This window comes from Orbicella faveolata, unplaced genomic scaffold (genome assembly GCF_042242905.1).
Source record: "Orbicella faveolata isolate gen_17 unplaced genomic scaffold, um_ofav_v1 contig_36, whole genome shotgun sequence".
Classification (NCBI taxonomy): Eukaryota; Metazoa; Cnidaria; class Anthozoa; order Scleractinia; family Merulinidae; genus Orbicella; species Orbicella faveolata.
In genome coordinates this window covers 14,994,555-15,013,548 of record NW_028301565.1, presented here as the reverse complement: position 1 = coordinate 15,013,548, position 18,994 = coordinate 14,994,555, and the positions used below count along the sequence as shown (strand labels likewise).

The 18,994-nt window shown below is 42.0% G+C and overlaps 2 protein-coding genes across 2 annotated transcripts; one reads left to right on the top strand and one right to left on the bottom strand.

Annotated features, from left to right (window-relative positions):
* Window positions 1–214: 214 nt before the first annotated feature.
* LOC110055950 (uncharacterized) lies at window positions 215–9,780 on the top strand. Its single transcript, XM_089275388.1, has 6 exons — window positions 215–1,998; window positions 2,435–2,693; window positions 3,507–3,735; window positions 3,925–4,148; window positions 4,394–4,618; window positions 6,096–9,780. The coding sequence occupies exons 1-6, from the start codon at window positions 312–314 to the stop codon at window positions 7,483–7,485; spliced, it is 4,014 nt and encodes a 1,337-aa protein (XP_089131514.1). The 5' UTR covers window positions 215–311; the 3' UTR covers window positions 7,486–9,780.
* Window positions 9,781–12,842: 3,062 nt separating this feature from the next.
* Window positions 12,843–18,910, bottom strand: LOC110055937 (uncharacterized). The gene is made up of 4 exons (XM_089275402.1): window positions 17,159–18,910; window positions 16,462–16,711; window positions 15,892–16,087; window positions 12,843–15,106 (listed from the first exon to the last, which is right to left on the bottom strand). The coding sequence occupies exons 1-4, from the start codon at window positions 18,486–18,488 to the stop codon at window positions 14,843–14,845; spliced, it is 2,040 nt and encodes a 679-aa protein (XP_089131528.1). The 5' UTR covers window positions 18,489–18,910; the 3' UTR covers window positions 12,843–14,842.
* Window positions 18,911–18,994: the final 84 nt, after the last annotated feature.

The following is an 18,994-nucleotide window of genomic DNA, read 5'->3' as shown; positions in this document are numbered from 1 at the left end:
ATTTTGGTAGCTCGTGCGACTTCGATTGTCACGAAATGTATTTCAAATCAGTGTCGCTGCCGTGGAAATTTTTAGTAGGGACTGAACTGGAATAGAACTCAAGCTACTTTTATTATGTTAAAAGGGAAATATATATATTTATTAAAGTAACGTCAATCTAAAATCTGAATTTAATTGTGGAATAGACTTATGACGTGGCAACCGATCCGCATCCCCGTATTGGCGTCGTTTCCGGGAAATAGTAAAATGCAAATTACAAGCCAACTGTGCCCTCGTTTCTGGGAAACTCACGAAAATTGCAGCTTTGAACAATGGCGGACGATGTCTTGGTCGCGAAAGTCTTTAATTTTATTTGCGGTAGTGGTGGTTTTGTCGAATTGACTGTTCTCTTAAAGCCATCGTCGCCATTAGGAAGCAGAAAAACCAAGCGTGAAGCCAAAGACTGGTTGAAAGCTCAAGGAGCTCAAGCTGGTTTCGTCTGCGTAACAGATGAAAATGATGAAATCACTGGTGTCCGAATTGATTTGAGAAAGAAAATTTGTCACCAATATGCAGTCAAAGGTTCGTGTCGACGCGCGCAAGGCAAGTGCAAATACTGGCATGTCTGTAAAAGTTACATCGAAGGAGTTTGCGAAGGGAAGTGCCACCTTTCACATGATTTTCACAGCGAAGACAACAAGCAGAAAGCGAAAGAGCTGAGACTCGAAAAACTTTCAAACGGGACGATAAGGAATATTGTTGCCTGGAGCCTACCACAGGTTTGTCAGTTGTATTTGAGAAATGAATGTAAGTCTGATAAATGTCCGTATCTTCATGTTTGTTCACAAGATGTGCGAGCGTTGTCATGCAAATGTGTTTTGTCGCACGACATGTCTGACTCGCATAACATCAAGATTCTTAAAGAATACGATTTGGTACCGCCACACCGAGTAATGAACAAAAATTTTGTTCGATGTAGTATCTTGGTTCTTAACGAACAGAAATGCATTGAAACAAGGAAGTTCCCAGGTGGCCGTAATGCGACAGCTGCTACTCAGGAAACACCAGCCGTAAGTGGAAAGCAAAATGCCTGTTCATCAGGAAACACACAGGCTACAGCCGTTTCTGCAAAGTCAGCTAGGAAACAAGAACCGTCTGCGTCACCAACAAGAGACAAGAACTGTCTGTCAGTGGCAAACTTGACTTCGAAGTCCTACATGAGAACTCCAGCTGCTCAGGATTCGCCCAAACAGTCTTCACAGGGTCGAACTAAACCTTCTGATTCCATGAGCAAAACGAGTCTGGCTTATAGCTCAGCAAGTTGGACCCCTTGTTTCCTAACTGAGCAGAAGGTCTTTGAATGCCTGTGTAAAGAGTACGGTTCCTCGATCTCTTTTGACGTGATTGCTAAACGAAAGGATTTATTTCCGCATGGACCAGAAAGCGCTGAAGGTTGGTTTCGCAAGACGAAAGGCAGCTTTTTGATGAGAGAGAGCAACCAGGGGGTGATTACACAAGTCGATGCCTTCTCTGCAAGAGCTCGTGTCTGTTGGAGCTACAATAAGAACGGAGAGTGTGTCAAACACAACTGCACAAACCTGCATATTTGTAGAGATTACATCATTGATTCCTGCAGCAGTGGAGTAACATGTCCGCTGAATCACCACTTCAACAACCAGAGGGACAGGGCTTGGCTTTCGAGGATCAACCTTGAACAGTTAACAGACCTTCAACTCCAAAAGCTCGTGCTCTCTTCGACACCTCAGATTTGTGTAGAGTACAATAATGGCGTATGCAATCGAGGTGATACTTGTAACAGGATTCATATGTGCTGTGGTTATTTAAGGAAAAGTTGCAGTGGTGAATACGAGTGCGGTTTAGATCATGAAACAGCCATGGATACTGACCAGACCAAGGCAGTACTTCAGCGTCTTATGTTGAGCAGCGTCTGTAAGGCTGATATACTGAAAATGATTCTTGACGACAAACGCAGTTTGTCAGGCAAAGACAAAACGAAATGTGAGTACCATATTTTTAAAACCATTGTTTGAGAGCTGGTGTACTGAAATTATTCCGAATTCACGAGATGTAATTACTAACCTGAGCGACACCCAAATCTAGACAAAGTTCGATGTAGGCAGAGTAAACCGCGATTGCAGCAACCAAGCAAAGTACGATGCGAGTAAGTTACATAACGTGATTAATAAGTACTTGCGTCCATGTTAACTGGGAGAGTATTCTTGGATTCCGCGGTCATGATACAGTCACAGAAAACAAGCCTAAAACTCCACCACGTTCTCCCGAGTCCAATTTGAAGCTCTAACTTTTTGAATAATTTGATCATGATAGCCTCAGCTGAAGTAAACTCGAGAGATAAGTTAAGCTCTTACTAATTTCAGAGCAACGCACACTCAAATAACCGCGTTTTCAAAGTTCAATATTCCTGTTTTAACAGGCCATATTCATCAGGATAGGTCAGATGCATCCATTTGCTCGGAATTCCTTATTGGTAAATGCAAGAAAGGCTCAAGGTGCTTAGGACACCATTGTTCTATGCCATACCAGTGGCAATATCAAGTTTCCATTTCTGATCGATGGATAAGCTTCAGTGAGGAGGACAACTTGACTCTAGAGAAGCTCTACTGTGATGTGAATGTCGAAACACCAGTGAACTTCAAGTCAGCCCAGTCTCTTGATCTTTCTCGTCTTGAAAGGTAAGTTTAAACTGGTTCTTTAGCTACTATCGTTCGCTACGTTGACTCTCGTTTAGTATTCGCAGATTTTAATTGGGATTCACAAATTGTCACTTTCAGCATGGATTCAAGCAACGAAATCTTCGTTTGTAAAAAGAAACCTACTATACAAAGCGTCGTGATGTAGCTGTTTGCTTGTTTCTTCTCACTTTTTGGTCATTGCTCTATTAGCAACCTGCAACATCTGTGCTCTTTGTATGTTACTTTCATGCTTACTCTGAAAGTGCTACCAGAGTAATGTCACAATTTTAACTCCATACATTCGGTTGTAATATAAACCCTCAATCTACATTTACCCGAATTGACCTTCATCACGAAATAAAGGGAAAAAAGAAAGAAAGTGCTTAAAAAAGGGATTTTTTCTCGAGAACGTTTGCGTAAAAAAGTTCTTCTGAAACTATTTACGTGGTCAAATTTTAGCTTTCTTGCCCACACCGACAAGGACTGAGAGATCTCGGTAACTGAGGAGATCTGAAAGTGAGATCATTCTCAAGAACATTTGCTTAAAATAGTTTTTCTGCAATTATTTTCGTAGTCAAATTCTAGTTTTCTTGGACTGAGAGATCTCAGAAACTGAAGAGATCTGAGAATGAGATCAATCTAAAAAACACGTACCTATTGCACTGTTGCAAGAATAACAACGGTGTTGAACCCACATATCTCACTTGCCGATAATGTTTCATTTAGTATTCGAATTCAGTTCTCCAGCTACATGAAATATTTTAGTATACTCAGGTGTATGTTATGATGCCGTTGCTTTGTTATGATTTTTAGAAATGGAAGGCTTCCTTGTGACCTGAAATATGAAGTTATGATTGACCAGGAAAATATGACCATCACATTTCAAAGGCCAAGGGGTGGTGGAGGTTTCTTAGTGGGCTTATTGAGGCGCCTGTCCACCGTGTCGTACGTCATCAGCCCATGTGATCCCGTGTTTACGAACTGGAAATGGTATTGGAAAGATAATGCCAACGTGTGGCACATGTTTGACAGAGACTACGCGGTACGCTTTAATTGTATCTGTGTGTATTCCGCTTCAGGCGAGTACTAAGAATGCATGACTATAATGCCACGAATGCTAACACAGAGAGGAAGAGAACTATGTTTAGTGGCAAACATAACACGCCCTCCGTAGCCGTACGTTGTGGTAATAAGCTTATTAGCAATTAGTAACGCAATAGTTTTTCCATAGGGGAGATGCCTTCAAAGACTGATAGAGCAAGCCTTTCAAGACACGTTAGACCAGGGTAAAACGAGAACCACATTCAAGTTTACAACCAGAGAGCACGTGTACAACTTGTTCTTTTATTCGAAAGGAGAGATGTACCAAGTCAACTTGAAAACTGGAACCAAGAGACAGGTGAAAAGGAGACCCAAAAAACCTATATCCGATGAAGATATGGACGACTTGAAGTGGTATGAATGAAATTTATAACATTATATTTCTTGATTCAGGTTCATCAAATAGTTAAGGAATGAGAGCGTCTAGGTCAGTACACGTGCGGAGCCATACCGTACTGTTGGAGGATCAGTTTCAGTTACAGTCGAATCCAATCTTGGGTGTAAAAGTTTAAAATGATAGAGAAACACGAAAGGAATACTTTGAAACCTTGAAATAAAATAGGACTGTATCAACGACTCGTAACTGTGTTCTTTTATAGGGCGCATGGCGATTCTTCGGTGAAGAAAAGAGCTGCGAAATCTGACGTTCCAAGCCAATGGTCCTCGATGCCACCCAGTGTTCAATATACACGCGTTAGATTACTCCCATCATCAGCTGAATTTAATGACGTGGTACAGTTATTCAGAAAGTCAATGAATGACTACGTTGTGGTCGAAAGTATCGATCGCGTGCAGAATCCGTTCATGTGGGAGAAATATTGCAGGTAACACAATAGCTATTCAATTCTGTGGCACTTTGTGTAGAAGCTGGAACACGCTTCAGTGGGCTCCAAGTTTTGTTTTGGTAACTCATTGTCGTCGTGTATTTGAGGCAACCAGGGGTCAATTTAATGAAGAAATTACACTTGTAGTCTTTACGCGCGTAACTTACACGTGTAAAGTCCGGCTTGTAAATACAAGGATTCAATAAAAGAATTTTATTTACTGGAATTTACACGTGTATCGTGAGTCGGGATACAGGTGTAAATTACAATTGTAGCCTTACAATTGTAAAATCCGCTTGAATGCAGGTGTATTTTTACAAATGCAAAATTTATATCCCTGCTGTCTGGTCAATATCTGCGGGTCTTTTTAAAATTTCAAAAGGTGGCGAAGGCGTCTACAGGGAGACGAAACATCTCGCGAAATTCCCCTGGATTTTCGACGTCTAGTAGCCGTCTTTCCTCGAAATTCCGAGTTTGACGGATAACTGGCACGTAACTCATGGTAGGCCACCCTATAGTCTCCCTGCAGTTTGCTTTAATTTACTGCCGTTTGCTTGCGGTTAGCATTTAAATACTGTGTTTGCTTGCGGTTAGCAATTAAGGGGTGAAGGGGAAGGCGACCATATGTGTCCTACCATGAGGTTCTAGCCAGATAACCTGATGTCTCAGCAGCTCGTCAAGTTCCTCCTCACTAGAAGACCACGGCTCGAATTTCCTTTTCAGAAGTCGTACTCAATGAAGCTTACAAGTGACATGCGTCTTGTAGTTTGCACTTGTGATTTACAAGTTGGACTCTTGTAAAATATAAGACAGACTCTTGTAAAGTGTTAATCAAATTTGATACTTACCATCCTTTACACGTGTAGCGCTACACCTGTCACTACAAGTCGGACACTTGTAACATGGACTCGTAGTAATGTTTATTAAATTCGCTTTTGTCTGCGCTTGTAAATACAGTGGTCCGACTTGCACATTACAAGTGTAAAAGTTCTATTAAATTGATCCCAGGTTCGCAATTACACGGAGTTAGAAAACTGTATACGTGCCCATCGATATAAGTCGATGGTCATGTATACAGTCTCCTAACTCCGTGTAACTGTGGTAAGCATGTTTCGTAATGATTAGCGCGTGAGTGGACCACTAAGCCTTTTTGAACATAACACTAATCACGCCACTGCAAGACCACGAAAGAATCCACGCAAATTCGCGTGTATACGCGAGATTTTATGACGTTGATGTTGGTGCGTTGTTTTCTAAAAATAGCTGAAAATGATACATATCATACAGTCTCCCTTCCCGATTGGTGGCTCCTGTTAGCAAGCCATCCAGGGAGAATAGCAACACATCTGGTCGCTTCATGTTCAGGCATAAACTAGAATATGCAATATCACTTTGAGCGGAGTGCAGAAATTGCCTTATCATCGACTTGACACCATATCAAGGGAATTGATATGGTAGTTTCTTGTTCTTTTTTAAGGAAAAAAGAGAATATGATGGCAATAGCTCGGCGTAATCAGCGACAGGTTGATGAAAAACGACTATTTCACGGAACTAGTCCAGGAACCGTGGAGGCCATCTGTAAGCAAAACTTTGACTGGCGTTTACACGGAAAGAACGCAACTGTGTACGGCGAGGGAAGCTACTTTGCAGTCAATGCCTCTTACAGCCACGCCTACGCAAAGAGAGATGCTGATTTGTCTCAATTCATGTTCCTGGCCAGAGTTCTTGTGGGTTCCTACACTGAGGGTCACTCCAGTTATCGAAGACCACCGCCAAAGCAGCCCTCAAATCCAGCGAGCGATCTGTACGACTCATGCGTGGATGACAAATCAAATCCGACTATCTTTGTTGTCTTTGATACCGATCAGTTCTACCCAGAGTACGTCATAAAGTACCTGTCCCAGACAACCTCGGATCCCAATAGCTCACCCCGGCAGCCAAAGCCAGCGCCTTTATCGAAACATCCGAGTTTTCAAACGCACGTTTCCCGAAGCTCGAGTATTTATCACGGAACAGTGCCCAACGCAAGCAAAACGTTAGTGAGGAGTGGTTATTCCACACCTACGTCTAATTCTGGGCTTACTGCTGGAAACGCACTAAGTAGCATAAACAGCCCTGGAACAGCGTCCAAGCCAAGTGGATCTGCTGCCAGTGGTGGGCATTCAAAAGTGTCCCAAACACATTCTGCTTCTTATAGCTCTTCGCAACCGACAACGCCCTTGCCGAAGCCTCGAAGTTCTCAAACATATCCGCGAGGAATTCTGAAGCACCCACCTAGTGGCTCAAATAATTCCGAGTCTACTCCGAGTGGTTCTGCTGCCGTACAATTTAGGTACGTAACCTCAACTGTCTCTAATTCGGGGCTTGTTAGCGCAAACCCGAGAAGGAGCACAACGTTCAATCCAAGCGGATCTGCTGCACAAAGTGGGTATTCAACAATGTCCCAAGCAACGTCTGCCGCTAATAGCAGCTCACCACAACCGAGAACAACAACGCTTGCGAGGCCTCTAAACCCTCAAACTTATCCGAACGGAATTCTGAAGCATCAACCAAGCCCGAGTAGCTTTCCTGCCCAAGTTGGTTATACAGCCTCAACTTCCTCTAGTTCAGGGCTTACCAGGGAAAACCCGATAAGAAGTTCTAATAATCTTGGCACAGCGTCCAATCCAAGCGGATCTTTTGCACGAACTGGTGGTTCTTCAAGCGTGCGGTCTTGTTCAGCACCAAGTTTGCCTCATACAAGCGGATTACATACACGTGACGTCACGCCCACCGGTTCACATTTGTCAACGAGTAGTCGTGGTTTTCAGACAGCAACCAATTCAAACTTACGCCGCACGGAAATTGAAGAGTGTGTGCTGCTGTGACTGTTGGAGGTTAGAAAAAGTAAAACTGTATACACTGTACGGAAATAAGTGTAAGTTTTTTATAAAATGCTTTACTGTAAGGTTTTCAATAAATTGACCTCGCTCCCAATGTGTGGCTTCATAGTTCAGTTGGTAGAGCATCGCACCGGTATCGCGGAGGTCACGGGTTCGAATCCCATTGAAGCCCTGATTTTTTTCAGGCTTCTTCTTTCCAATTGCTTAAATTGGAAAATTAACTGCGATGATCATTCTTCACTTTCATCTACAACCGCAGTTCATATATGAATTATTTCATATAAACTTCACATCATTTCACTTCTCACGGGAAGATATGAACTCAATAAATTGACCTCGCTCCCAATGTGTGGCTTCATAGCTCAGTTGGTAGAGCATCGCACCGGTATCGCGGAGGTCACGGGTTCGAATTCCGTTGAAGCCCTGATTTTTTTCAGGCTTCTTCTTTCCAATTGCTTAAATTGGAAAATTAACTGCGATGATCATTCTTCACTTTCATCTACAACCGCAGTTCATATATGAATTATTTCATATAAACTTCACATCATTTCACTTCTCACGGGAAGATATGAACTCAATAAATTGACCTCGCTCCCAATGTGTGGCTTCATAGCTCAGTTGGTAGAGCATCGCACCGGTATCGCGGAGGTCACGGGTTCGAATCCCGTTGAAGCCCTGATTTTTTTTTTTTTCAGGCTTCTTCTTTCCAATTGCTTGAATTGGAAAATTAACTGCGATGATCATTCTTCACTTTCATCTACAACCGCAGTTCATATATGAATTATTTCATATAAACTTCACATGTAAGGTTTTTGTTACTGTAATTGTACATGTAATCGGATAGAAAAAATATTGTTGAATCAGTTTAGTTCAATAGGTCTCGTTGAAAAAATCACATGATTTGAGTAATTTTACCCTCGGGTGTTCTTGATTAACTTGACCGATGTGTCCAAGATGTAGCTATCGTACTTTAGAAAGACGGGAGGTAAGTCCTAATAAAGCCGGGACGGTTTTAATTCCTGGTTACGCGTTTCCTGGTTGTGACCATTTTGAGGTTTTGCGTTTCAATGATAATCGTCCTGCGCCCGTGTTTGTCAAGCCGAAGACGTCCGCACTCGGATTGTGATTAACTTTGTATGAACTATGCATCAAGGGCGTAGCCAAGGTGGGCTCCTGGGGTGCCCGTGACCCCTCCCCCCCCCCCTTTTGAAAGCCTTTTTTAAACAAACAACCTACTACAGGTGACGAAAACGCCGTGACAGTCATGAAAATCTGGTGAGTACCCTCACTTTGATACAGTGTGACCCCCCCTTTGAAAATTCCTGGCTACGCCTCTGTGCATGCTCGTATAACAATATTGTTAGTAGCTGTTATATCATTAGTAGCGTATTTATCAGTTACTGGTAGCGTTTGTTGGAGCTGGCGCATATTAGGAGTTACTAGGGGACATGTCGCGGGGACGTTTTGCCAAAAAGTTGTGTTGCTGGCACAACTTTTAGTCCCCTCAACATGTTGCATGAAATTCAACTGGTTTAAATTCGTGCGTCATGAAGCAGGGCCAAAATGACCTCAGTTTTCAATGTCGCATGGTGTGCACTGTCCTTGCAAACAGTCCCCGCCACAAGAAATTTTTATTCCTCAATCCTCCTTGTGTGCACCAACTTGCGTACTATCCCTGCAACATGCATCCTATGCGTGCAGACGAAGGGACTTGTCTCCGCTTCGCGTCCGTGCAACATGTTCCAACATGTGTGCCGACCTTTATTCGTTCATGTGCACGTGTACATGTCCGCTGCTTATAAATACTACTATGTAAAGCTAGGTAATGTATGCAGTTGGTTGTCAGTTTCGCATGTAAAAGCTCGGTAACTGCTCGCATTTTGTTTATTCCTAATTAAATAACCTTTTTCTAAAACCTGTCATTACAATGATGACACGCTCAAGTCTATGACTGGTTATTACTCAGTTAGAAAACCGAGTAATATACAGCCCATCGGAGCTGCTACACATCAATCACTGTCAGTGTTACGTCATCAGTTTACGGAATTTTGGCTCAAACTCAGACGTTATTTTAGTAGAGATGACTAAAGGTACCTCGTAATCCCCCATATGAATTTGCTAACACGGAAAACTAAATCTGTCTACCCTGTTATTAAGGATAAAAAAGCCAATGAGCTTCGATGATGTTTTGCTTGTCAAAGGCTAGGCTAATTACTTTATAGAAACTGATTTGATTGAATTGAAGAGTTCTGTTAAACCACATTAAAACAGCTGTTTGATGATTAGTTCATTCCGATCCTTTCATGTTGAAGCCTCTCTGATTTGTTGACTAAGCACTTAAAGACTGGCCCATGCAAAGAAAAAGGCGAGGATATGTTCACAATGGGCCGTTCCCAAACATATCCGGTCCTGGGGCCTGTTTCTCGAAAACTCCCGTAAATACCGGGCCCGATAACTTACCGGGTCGGTTAACGGGAAACTTTACCGGGCCCGAAATAGCGTTTCTTGAAGCACCCGTAAATTTTCCCGGTACTTACCGGGCTCGATAAAATAGCGGGTTGTTACCAATCTCTAGCGCGCGCTTCACGCTCGTTCGCGAGAGATGGAGAAACACTTGGGACTAGTACACATTCGATTCTGATCGATTCTGTTGCGACTGTGATGCTTTTTGAAGAACACAGCGAAGTTTAACTTCGAAGTTATCGTTGTGTCAAATGAGAGCAACTGAGAGAGATCGTCATTTTTGCATGGTCATATTATTTGAAAGTGATGATCAATTGCCTTTTGTAGCTCGATTCGAAGATTTCGATCGACAATCTCGCTCTTTTCAAGGAGTGTTGTCTTTTTCCGTGATTCATTCTAATTCAAAATGTTCCCTGAGCAATCAAACAAGATCTGCGGACCGCCGAGGAAACAGTGTGAACTTGAGAACTTGAAATTTAGCTACAAACACTTATTTCAGCAATTTATACTGATAGGAATTTCGCTTAAGGAAGTGTACAGAATATTTGGAATAAGGAAGGATCTTACTAAAATTTTTAGGCGTGATCTAATCGTTTTCTCCAGCAAACATCAAGCGTAATTTTCACTGATCCCAAATCGACTGTTCTAGCATAAAGCAAGCTAAGATCAATAGAAATGCGACTGAAACAATTATGTGATTGGGGAGAATAATTATAATGTTCTTTATTCTCGTTTATCTATCGTGAGTACAGTACGCTTCTTTGTGTTTCATCTAGCTAGAAATGCTATAACCAACATTTGTCAGCATTTGTGCACCGCGCCTAATGCGACTCTTCGCGATCGCTCTATTATGTTTACTTTTTGTAGAATGTCTGTTTTCTAATTTCCTTCTCCAAAAATAGCAAAAAAAATATCTGCAATTAAAACACAGGAAACAGGCTTGTCTTGTAGTAAGATCAGGTTTGCGTGACAGGAACCCATTTTGATGTTGATACAAAGAAGGCTTTTCGAAAACGCGCGGCGAGTGACCGGCGTTTACATGACAATGTTTATGTATTAATTAATTTTTTTCCCGCCGTTTGTTGGTTTTGAAAAATTATAAAATAGAACCTCACAGTTATATAGCGTTTCCATGCAAACGCCTTCAAATCGTAAAAAACAACAACAACAACAACAACAACAACAACAACAATTATATTTACCTGGGTTTCCGGAGCCAGCGGGCAGCTGCTCGCCGTGTTTCTCTCCAATTCCTCCTTTAGCTCCTCAACGAACCACTCTATTCTTGCTCGTGAGAGCCGAAATCGTTCAATGACTTCCCAGCCAGCCATATCGGCTAGAAAGGGGCGTCTTTGAAACAAAGAAGTCCGCCCCCGGCCGCCATTTTGTTTGGTTTTGCAACATTTGTGACTCCCCGGTAACTTTACGGGAGGTCACGACCTCCCGTAAATTACCGGGCAAGTTACCGGAAAAATTAACGGATCGAAAATAACGGGAGCTTCGAGAAACACCCTGAAAAGTTCACGGGGACTTACCGGGTGACTTACCGGGCCCGATAATTTACCGGGTCTTTCGAGAAACAGACCCCTGGACCGGCTCGAACAGGACCAGGTTGGGGCAGTCGTGGAAAAGGATTCTTCCTTTTATAGCTGTCAGTTGAGACGGGAAGGTCCAAGATCGGTCCGCTACCCGATCAACGTGAGCAAATTAGCTGTCGCTACCTGTTACCTATGCGGAGAATAAACAAAGCATGGGATGAATGGGATCTTGCTTGGGGCCGTTTCCTTGTATCACAGGGACCACTTCGCAGCCGGAGCCGGTCCAGCTATTCACATGGTGCCGATCCAGTTTGGGACCGCAATGATTCCAAAACTGGGTCTGATGTTAAAATATCAAACCGGATTAGGACCTGCTATAGGTAGTACGGATAACAAGCACCTTGTTAACGAAAATCCAAACCGGTCCGATTATTGGACGTGTTTCATTTAAAACCGATCCCGCCCAGGACATTGAGGGCCTCGAGTGTGTAAACCACAAGACTAAATTTAATACAGAATCACAAACTTCCGGCGGAATAAAACGCAGTGACAACACTTAATGACAACGCAACGAGTACAGAGTTCCAACATGGCAGTCTCTCGTGCAGTTGAGCGCGTTTTTCTTTTTTTTTCTCTACGCATGCGCCGAACGCGCACCGCAGGTTAATAGTATCGCAGTGAGGCTAGGTTGCTAGTCACCAGATTCTACATCGAGGAAATAAAACTCATGTCAGCGGGCTTGGCCATCAAGTGCTTATTTTTATCCACGAGGGGTCTAAAGTTTTACAGAAGTGTAGCAACTCACGTAAGCTTGTAATCCTTTTGCTTGTTAGTTGTTTTGGGGCTAGGGGGCATTGTTTCTGTTATTTGTTCTATTGCCCTCTCAAAGGGTGTCAAGTCCTTCATGTGAGACCTTACGAGAGTTACTAGCCTACTACGACCTTAGTTTTGAGGAGTATTACGAAGTACATCCTTGTTTAATAGAAGACAGCGTTCCAGTTACGAAACACAACAGGACAGTGTTTTTGTGTATCGGCGGAAAAACGGATTGAGGTGGCTTACGCTTAATTAAATTTAAAAAGTTATTTTATAACAACGTCCATAATTATTTTCTGAAAGTCACAGAGAATTGGAGGATAAATTTCACAATAATATAATTGGCTCATGGCAATGTAACTGCGCCGTGAAATTGTTTTGGCGCCAAAATTGTAAACAGGCTTTGTCAAGCTTATTCTAGTTCTCAACTTTGTACATGAAAACATTGTCATAGCCGGAGTTTTTCCTTTTGATGCAGTCAAAGGGAATTGTATAAATTACATTCTAAATAAAAATCAAAGTAGATAGTAACAAGGCTGGTTACTTGCTGTATTTCTCTTTGTTGTTGTACAAGACTTATCAACTTATCCCATTTTCTCGCGTCAAAGATACACATTCACAGTACAAATACTTAGCTCTTATTGACCGAGCAGGAGGTCTGTATGGGAGAATCTTGACCGAGGTCGTGAGTACAGACCGAACGCAGTGAGGTCTGTACACACGACCGAGGTCAAGATTCTCCCATACAGACCGACTTAGCTCGGTTAATAAGATGTTTATTATATGGCAAAGAAGAAAACTTTAGTTCGTTTAATGTAACTGGTTTGCTGACATTTTGCTTACAAAAGGAGATGAGCTTAACTTAAACCTACCGAAATTTGCTCGTCCTCTTTACTTTTTTTTTTTGTCATCAGACTTTTTGGCACTTACGTAAATGATTGAGCAGAAAATAAAAGAAAATGGTGAACATTTCTGTATTTTAGTTCGCTACTTTTTCAACGCAAAATGAAACCGGTCTAGATGCCGGTCTAGATGGGAAAATCTAGACCGCGGTCAATATCGATTTCAGCCAATCAAATTCGTGAATTCAGTAGTTCCCAGTCCTTATGAGACACAGCCATATAATAAGTTAATTTATTGATTTTCCCTAGCTCTGTTTAACTGGGGGTGGTCCAATTGTAGATTGTCAATCGTGCGTAGTATTGATAACAGCTACAAAATAACTAAAAAGTTTACATGTAAACAGCTGGTAGTTCTTCAAACATATCCTGCAGTTAGGACGGCTTAGTGAACAGGCGGGCTCAACATCAAAGCGAAATAAGCGTTAACGTTAGTCGTGACAACCCTAACGCGATACGTTGCGTGACGATTCCTGTTACAGTTAAATCCCTGGACATGCAATACTTTGCGTGATGACTTTTTCTCACGAGACTAAGAAAAACTAAAACTTGACACGTTCTACAGTGATTGTTTCTCTGCTTTACATCTTGCCAGCATAGAGAGAAAATTCCTGTTCCTGAACTCTGTTTATTTCTGGTCATCCTTAATCCTAATTTTACGAAAAACAAATGCAAAATTATTTCTTAGCTGAGCTCTTCTTGAAAACCCTGGTAAAAAAACGGTCTGTTTCTTACTGTTTAATCTTAGCCGTTTGAATACCAATTACGCATATAATTAATGATCGTGCTCTTTGTACCACTTGTGACGTCATCAATTTAAATGTCATCAGATATTCTTGATAAGCAGATAGTAGTACTAGGCTAGGCCTTTCCCTACAATGGTCAGGTTTAGATATCGACGACATTCCGACGTCGCAAATCCAAAAACAACGTTATCAGTTTTGGAGCAAAAACGGTGGTAAAATGGTCCACCATGCCTATGATTGATCAAGGTCCATTTCCAGGCTTCGCCCATAATTAACATCCAACTTTTCGCCTATAATTAACATCCAGCTTTTCACCCATGATTAACATCCAACTTTTCAACTTTTCATCCAATTTGGACTGTTCAAAATTTTGGCTTATGCGCATGCCCAGAATTGAAATATCCTCAATCTTGTACGTAATCCTCGAAAAATCTCTCCTTCTGGTAAAAAAAAAAGCTTTCTTAGCAAAACTTAGGCTTATTTAGCGTCATGGCAGCCAAAAACCTGACTAAACGGTTAAAAACGGTATATTTTGGCGAAAATTTGGTATTCAAAGGGTTAAGGGACGACGGAGACGGAGGGGTGGGGGGAGGGAGGGCTGGGGCCCCAATTTTAAGCGAAAAATACGTACAATAATAATTTTACAAATAGCCCCTAGAAGTTAACGCCCCTGGCGCTCGCTTGTAAGCCCCTCTCCAACCCCCCCAACCCCCCCCCCCCCCACCAATTCAAAATACGCTCCGTCATCCCTGTGACAAGTAGCACGTCAGTTTGTCTGTGACATATCTTGCTTTAAGCGATCAAGCAACCTGAGTACGGGATGAGTAAATCGGTTGCAGAAGTGATTCCTGTAGTGGAAGGCGCTTCTTTCATGAACTATCTAACGCCTCTTAAATAAATTTCTGAAACTAAACCAGGAGGTTTTCTCAACATTGCCTCTTGTCAGCTTTCTTATATCTTCTGGGGATCTGAAGTCGGGCCGGCGTCGGACGATTTTCTTCGAGTATGGCTTGAACGATTTTTCACACATCGGGTTCATATAGAATTGCAAACGAAATTCCTGACCGTTTCGCTTGAAAGTGTAGTTTCCTTCTCGGCGGAGGAAAGCAGATTCGAGGTCTCCTTGCTTGGTACCGGACCCATTCTGAAACCAACGACAAAATAGAAACTGAATGACTATCACTAGAGAACGACAACCAGTACTTAACTAACGGCCTATGAAGTCAGCATCACTTTGTATCAGCTTCATTCAATTCACATTCAATGACCGTATTTAGCAGAGAATTTAACACGTTACAATATCGTGATATAACTAGCCCCTTTGCAATACAGATTCCAATAATTTTCCAACATTTCACAACATTTCATCATTAGAATGAAACCCTTTGGCTTAACGGCTCGTGGAAACGAGTTGAGTTGACATTCAGATGCAGCACAGTAGCTATAAGGATGAAAGCAGTTACCTGTCAACATTCAAAATATCCTTACTGGTTCTCCAATTATAGGGATACAATATCCGGGAGAATTTGCCTTTTCACTGTGTTTTAAGAGCACCTCCCTACGTACCTTCCTTTCGTGATCATCAGTCGTTCATCAGATTATTTCTATGGTCTGCATTCTTGACTTCATCTTTGTATTTTGATGAGAAATTAAATCTTGCTTATACTGGGAATGACAGGGAAACTTGGACTCTTCCCAAGATCAAAATGTTAGTTCTGCTTACTAATTGTCACTCGCATCTTTCCTCTTTCATTTTTTTTTCGGAGAATTTGTTGGTAGATCAGGCCTAGTTGATAATGTATACTTTAACAATCTCTTGTCTGTTAGACTGTAAAACTAACATAACGAGTAGAAAATGTATTTTGGTCACTTTTGGTAATGTACCCCACATACTGATATCAAGAACAGGTTCTCGTTATCTCAACGCACCTCATCTCCATACTTGACCCAGTCGCCGCTCTCCTCTTTCCTGTACCACAGCCACTGTGTGGCCAGACAGTTGTCCTGTTCTTTTATGTAAGACTGTGTGGACAGTCGTCTTAAATCAGCTCTATGATAGCTCTTCTGCATCGTCATACTCTCAAAGTCCACTTTCACCGCATCTGTTCTACGTGACGATGTATTTCTAGGAATCGCAAAGAGGCTAAGTAAATTAAACATTAATGCGGATGTCAAAAGTCAGAGACTTTACAGTTCACATATACGTTCACAACATATTTAGAAAATTGCATCACAGCGGGCTTGTAAAACCTTTTTTATGCAATCCAAAGAGTAGCCTGTTTTACCCCCGCACTCTCCGGGGAGGGACGGCTGTACGGATGCGAAACGGGCTATCCAAAAAAGGGGAAAATTAAATCCGTGTAGATATTTAACTTTGAGTAAAAATCAGCGCCACCTGTTAGAGGGTCACAGTGTTAAATCGAACTGTACAGCTACGTAATAGAGGCTACGACATATAGAAAAGCAGAGCGCCATTTGCACATAATCACTTTAACTTACGTTTCTCTGTAAGACTTGACTGTCAAGTCTATCTCTGTTGATGTTATGATGTCGTTCTTTGGGTCACAGTACAACTCTTCGATCTTGCGATTGTCTTCATCTCTAAAACTTTTCCACCCCTCCAGGGACAGGCGATACTGCCAGTGATAGGGGAGTGGACAGTGGTGAGTGTCACACTTATTTCCTTGCTGACAAATCCCGGTGATGTAATCGATGCAGATGTGAACCTGTGAGCTGTAGTGGATGTGTCCTAAAAATACATAGCAACAAGTATGTTATATTGAATGCTGTAAGGTGGTGACTGCTCAACATTTATTTCCAAACAGTTCACATTTTCATGGTCAGACTCTGGCAACCGCCCCTAAATGGACACACACAAAAAACATTCAGCTGGAGGAAGAAAGAGCAGTCGACATATTGTTTTTTGAAACATAGATTCAATACCCAGTATTATCTCCGGCCTGGGTGGGTAATGATTCGAGATAGATTACTTGGGAAAATAGAATAACACAGGCAGAGTGACATTGTCACGGTGAAAATGTTGTCAAGCGTCAGTTAAACCTCGCTTCAAGTAAGGATCTTTTTCAATTGCCCTTGGTATAGACAGACTGACAGACAGACAGACAGACAGACAGACAGACAGACAGACAGACAGGCGATATTCATAAATTCAACAAGTCAACAAAATTCTGCTGACCTTCATTGGAGTTGTCAGACGCCGGCTCCCGCTCCTCAGTCCTCGTTGCCTTCCCGCGGTTACGAAGACTTGATTCACCATTTGTCCTCGTTCTCCGTGAGTAATCGTACTTTGTCGTGCTACCAGAAGTAGACTCTCTTCCTCTTTGGCTATCTCTCTTGAAACGATCTGTGTTCGAAGCAGTTGACGACCTTATAGCATACTGTTTCCCATCAATTTCTGAGTAAAAAGTTCCAGAAAATCGATTTCGAAACCGAAAAGCCAGTAGCAACGCCCAGAAAATCAGTACACCGCTTCCAATCCTACTTGGGGTTAAATATTCAACACGGTCAATATTCACTGACACCTCGACAAAGCCGCGAATAAACCACGGATAAAGCCATATGTAGGCCATGGAGGAGACCTCTACAAACACTGCTCCGACGTAGTATGTTGTCTTTGTCATAAAGGGAAGAAATACGAAGATAAATTTCTCTAAAAGTACGTATACTGTTTTCACAAAAACACTCCACACCAATCTTACAATCCTAGAGTTTACAAAGTATTGCCAACATCTGAACAAGCCAGATGCGATGGAAATCAGGTTCAACCAGACGAAAAACCCGATCGCTTTCGCAGTGGAAAGAATAGCCTGAGCAATGATTCGTGTAAGCGAAAGAACAATTTGGAGCAAGGGGTCAAAGACTGACAAAATGTCCCCTAGGGTTAGCAACAACGGGTGCAACAGGAAGGCAACAATGCTGTATGCGAATCCCAGGATTTGAACTAAGACTCGAATAACGGTTAAGATTTTAAGGAAGAAGATGATAGCAACAACTGCAAGAAATGCTGTGACTGTGTATTTTCCGCCGGGAGTATAATCACTAGTAAGAAGAAATAATCTTCGACAGAGTTCACAAAATCCCCTCACATAAACTGCACTTTCTCTCAGTTTCTCTTTGAAAGCTCGCTCAATTCGATTCCTTTTCCTTGTAAATGCATTAGCAATGGGCATCCATACATATTTCTTCGCTTCTTCCTCGCATTTGGTGTAATATTTCTTGGGTAATGTAATCAGCCGCGAGAAATAGCCCATATAGTCATATTGAAAGATATTTCGAACCCAGTTGGTCATGAAAACAGTCAACATGGCTACTTGTTCGTAAGCACCGAACAAGGTCGCAAAAATCGCCAAGAAAAAGTTATTCACCGATGAAATAACGGCAAACATGGCTTCGATGAAGTGTTGTAATCCATTTCTGAGGCGGTGAAATGAATCTATCATAAGATGCGGAATATTTCTGAACGAGAACGGTTTGGGTTGAGAGCCAGTCTTGCAGTTGTCATCCATTCTGTTTGTCGCTTATGTCGTTTGACTTGATTTGATCGCGGTATCCCAGTGATTTCGTTCTCCTCTCAGCATTTGAAAAAGATAAAGAACTCTTTAGTTTTCGGTGTAAAGGGAGGATCTCCTTCAAAACTGCCGCCTAGCTCTCCAGAAAGCACTTCCAGCTTACTCGATCTTGTTCCAGAAATTAGGTATGTATATGTTTGCTTATGCAGAATTTTCACTTGTGCATAAATTTTATGCCTCATCTCACTCGTTCTTTTAATACATGTAGGTCTATTGACGTGCTGTTTTCTGTCATTCCTTTCTGTGTTTTGTGCCAAATGGGTGCACAAAACCTTATTGGTTTCCCTCTAACCTTCTTTGCAACTTCGGTGTCGGCAAACTTGATCCGGTTGATCGGCTTTTGATGTTACAAGAATTTCATTATGTTATTGGGTATATGAGTTACGTTATTTTTCCCATGTAAATACCAGCGTAAAAGCTTTGTCTGTCAAAGGTCATGAGCA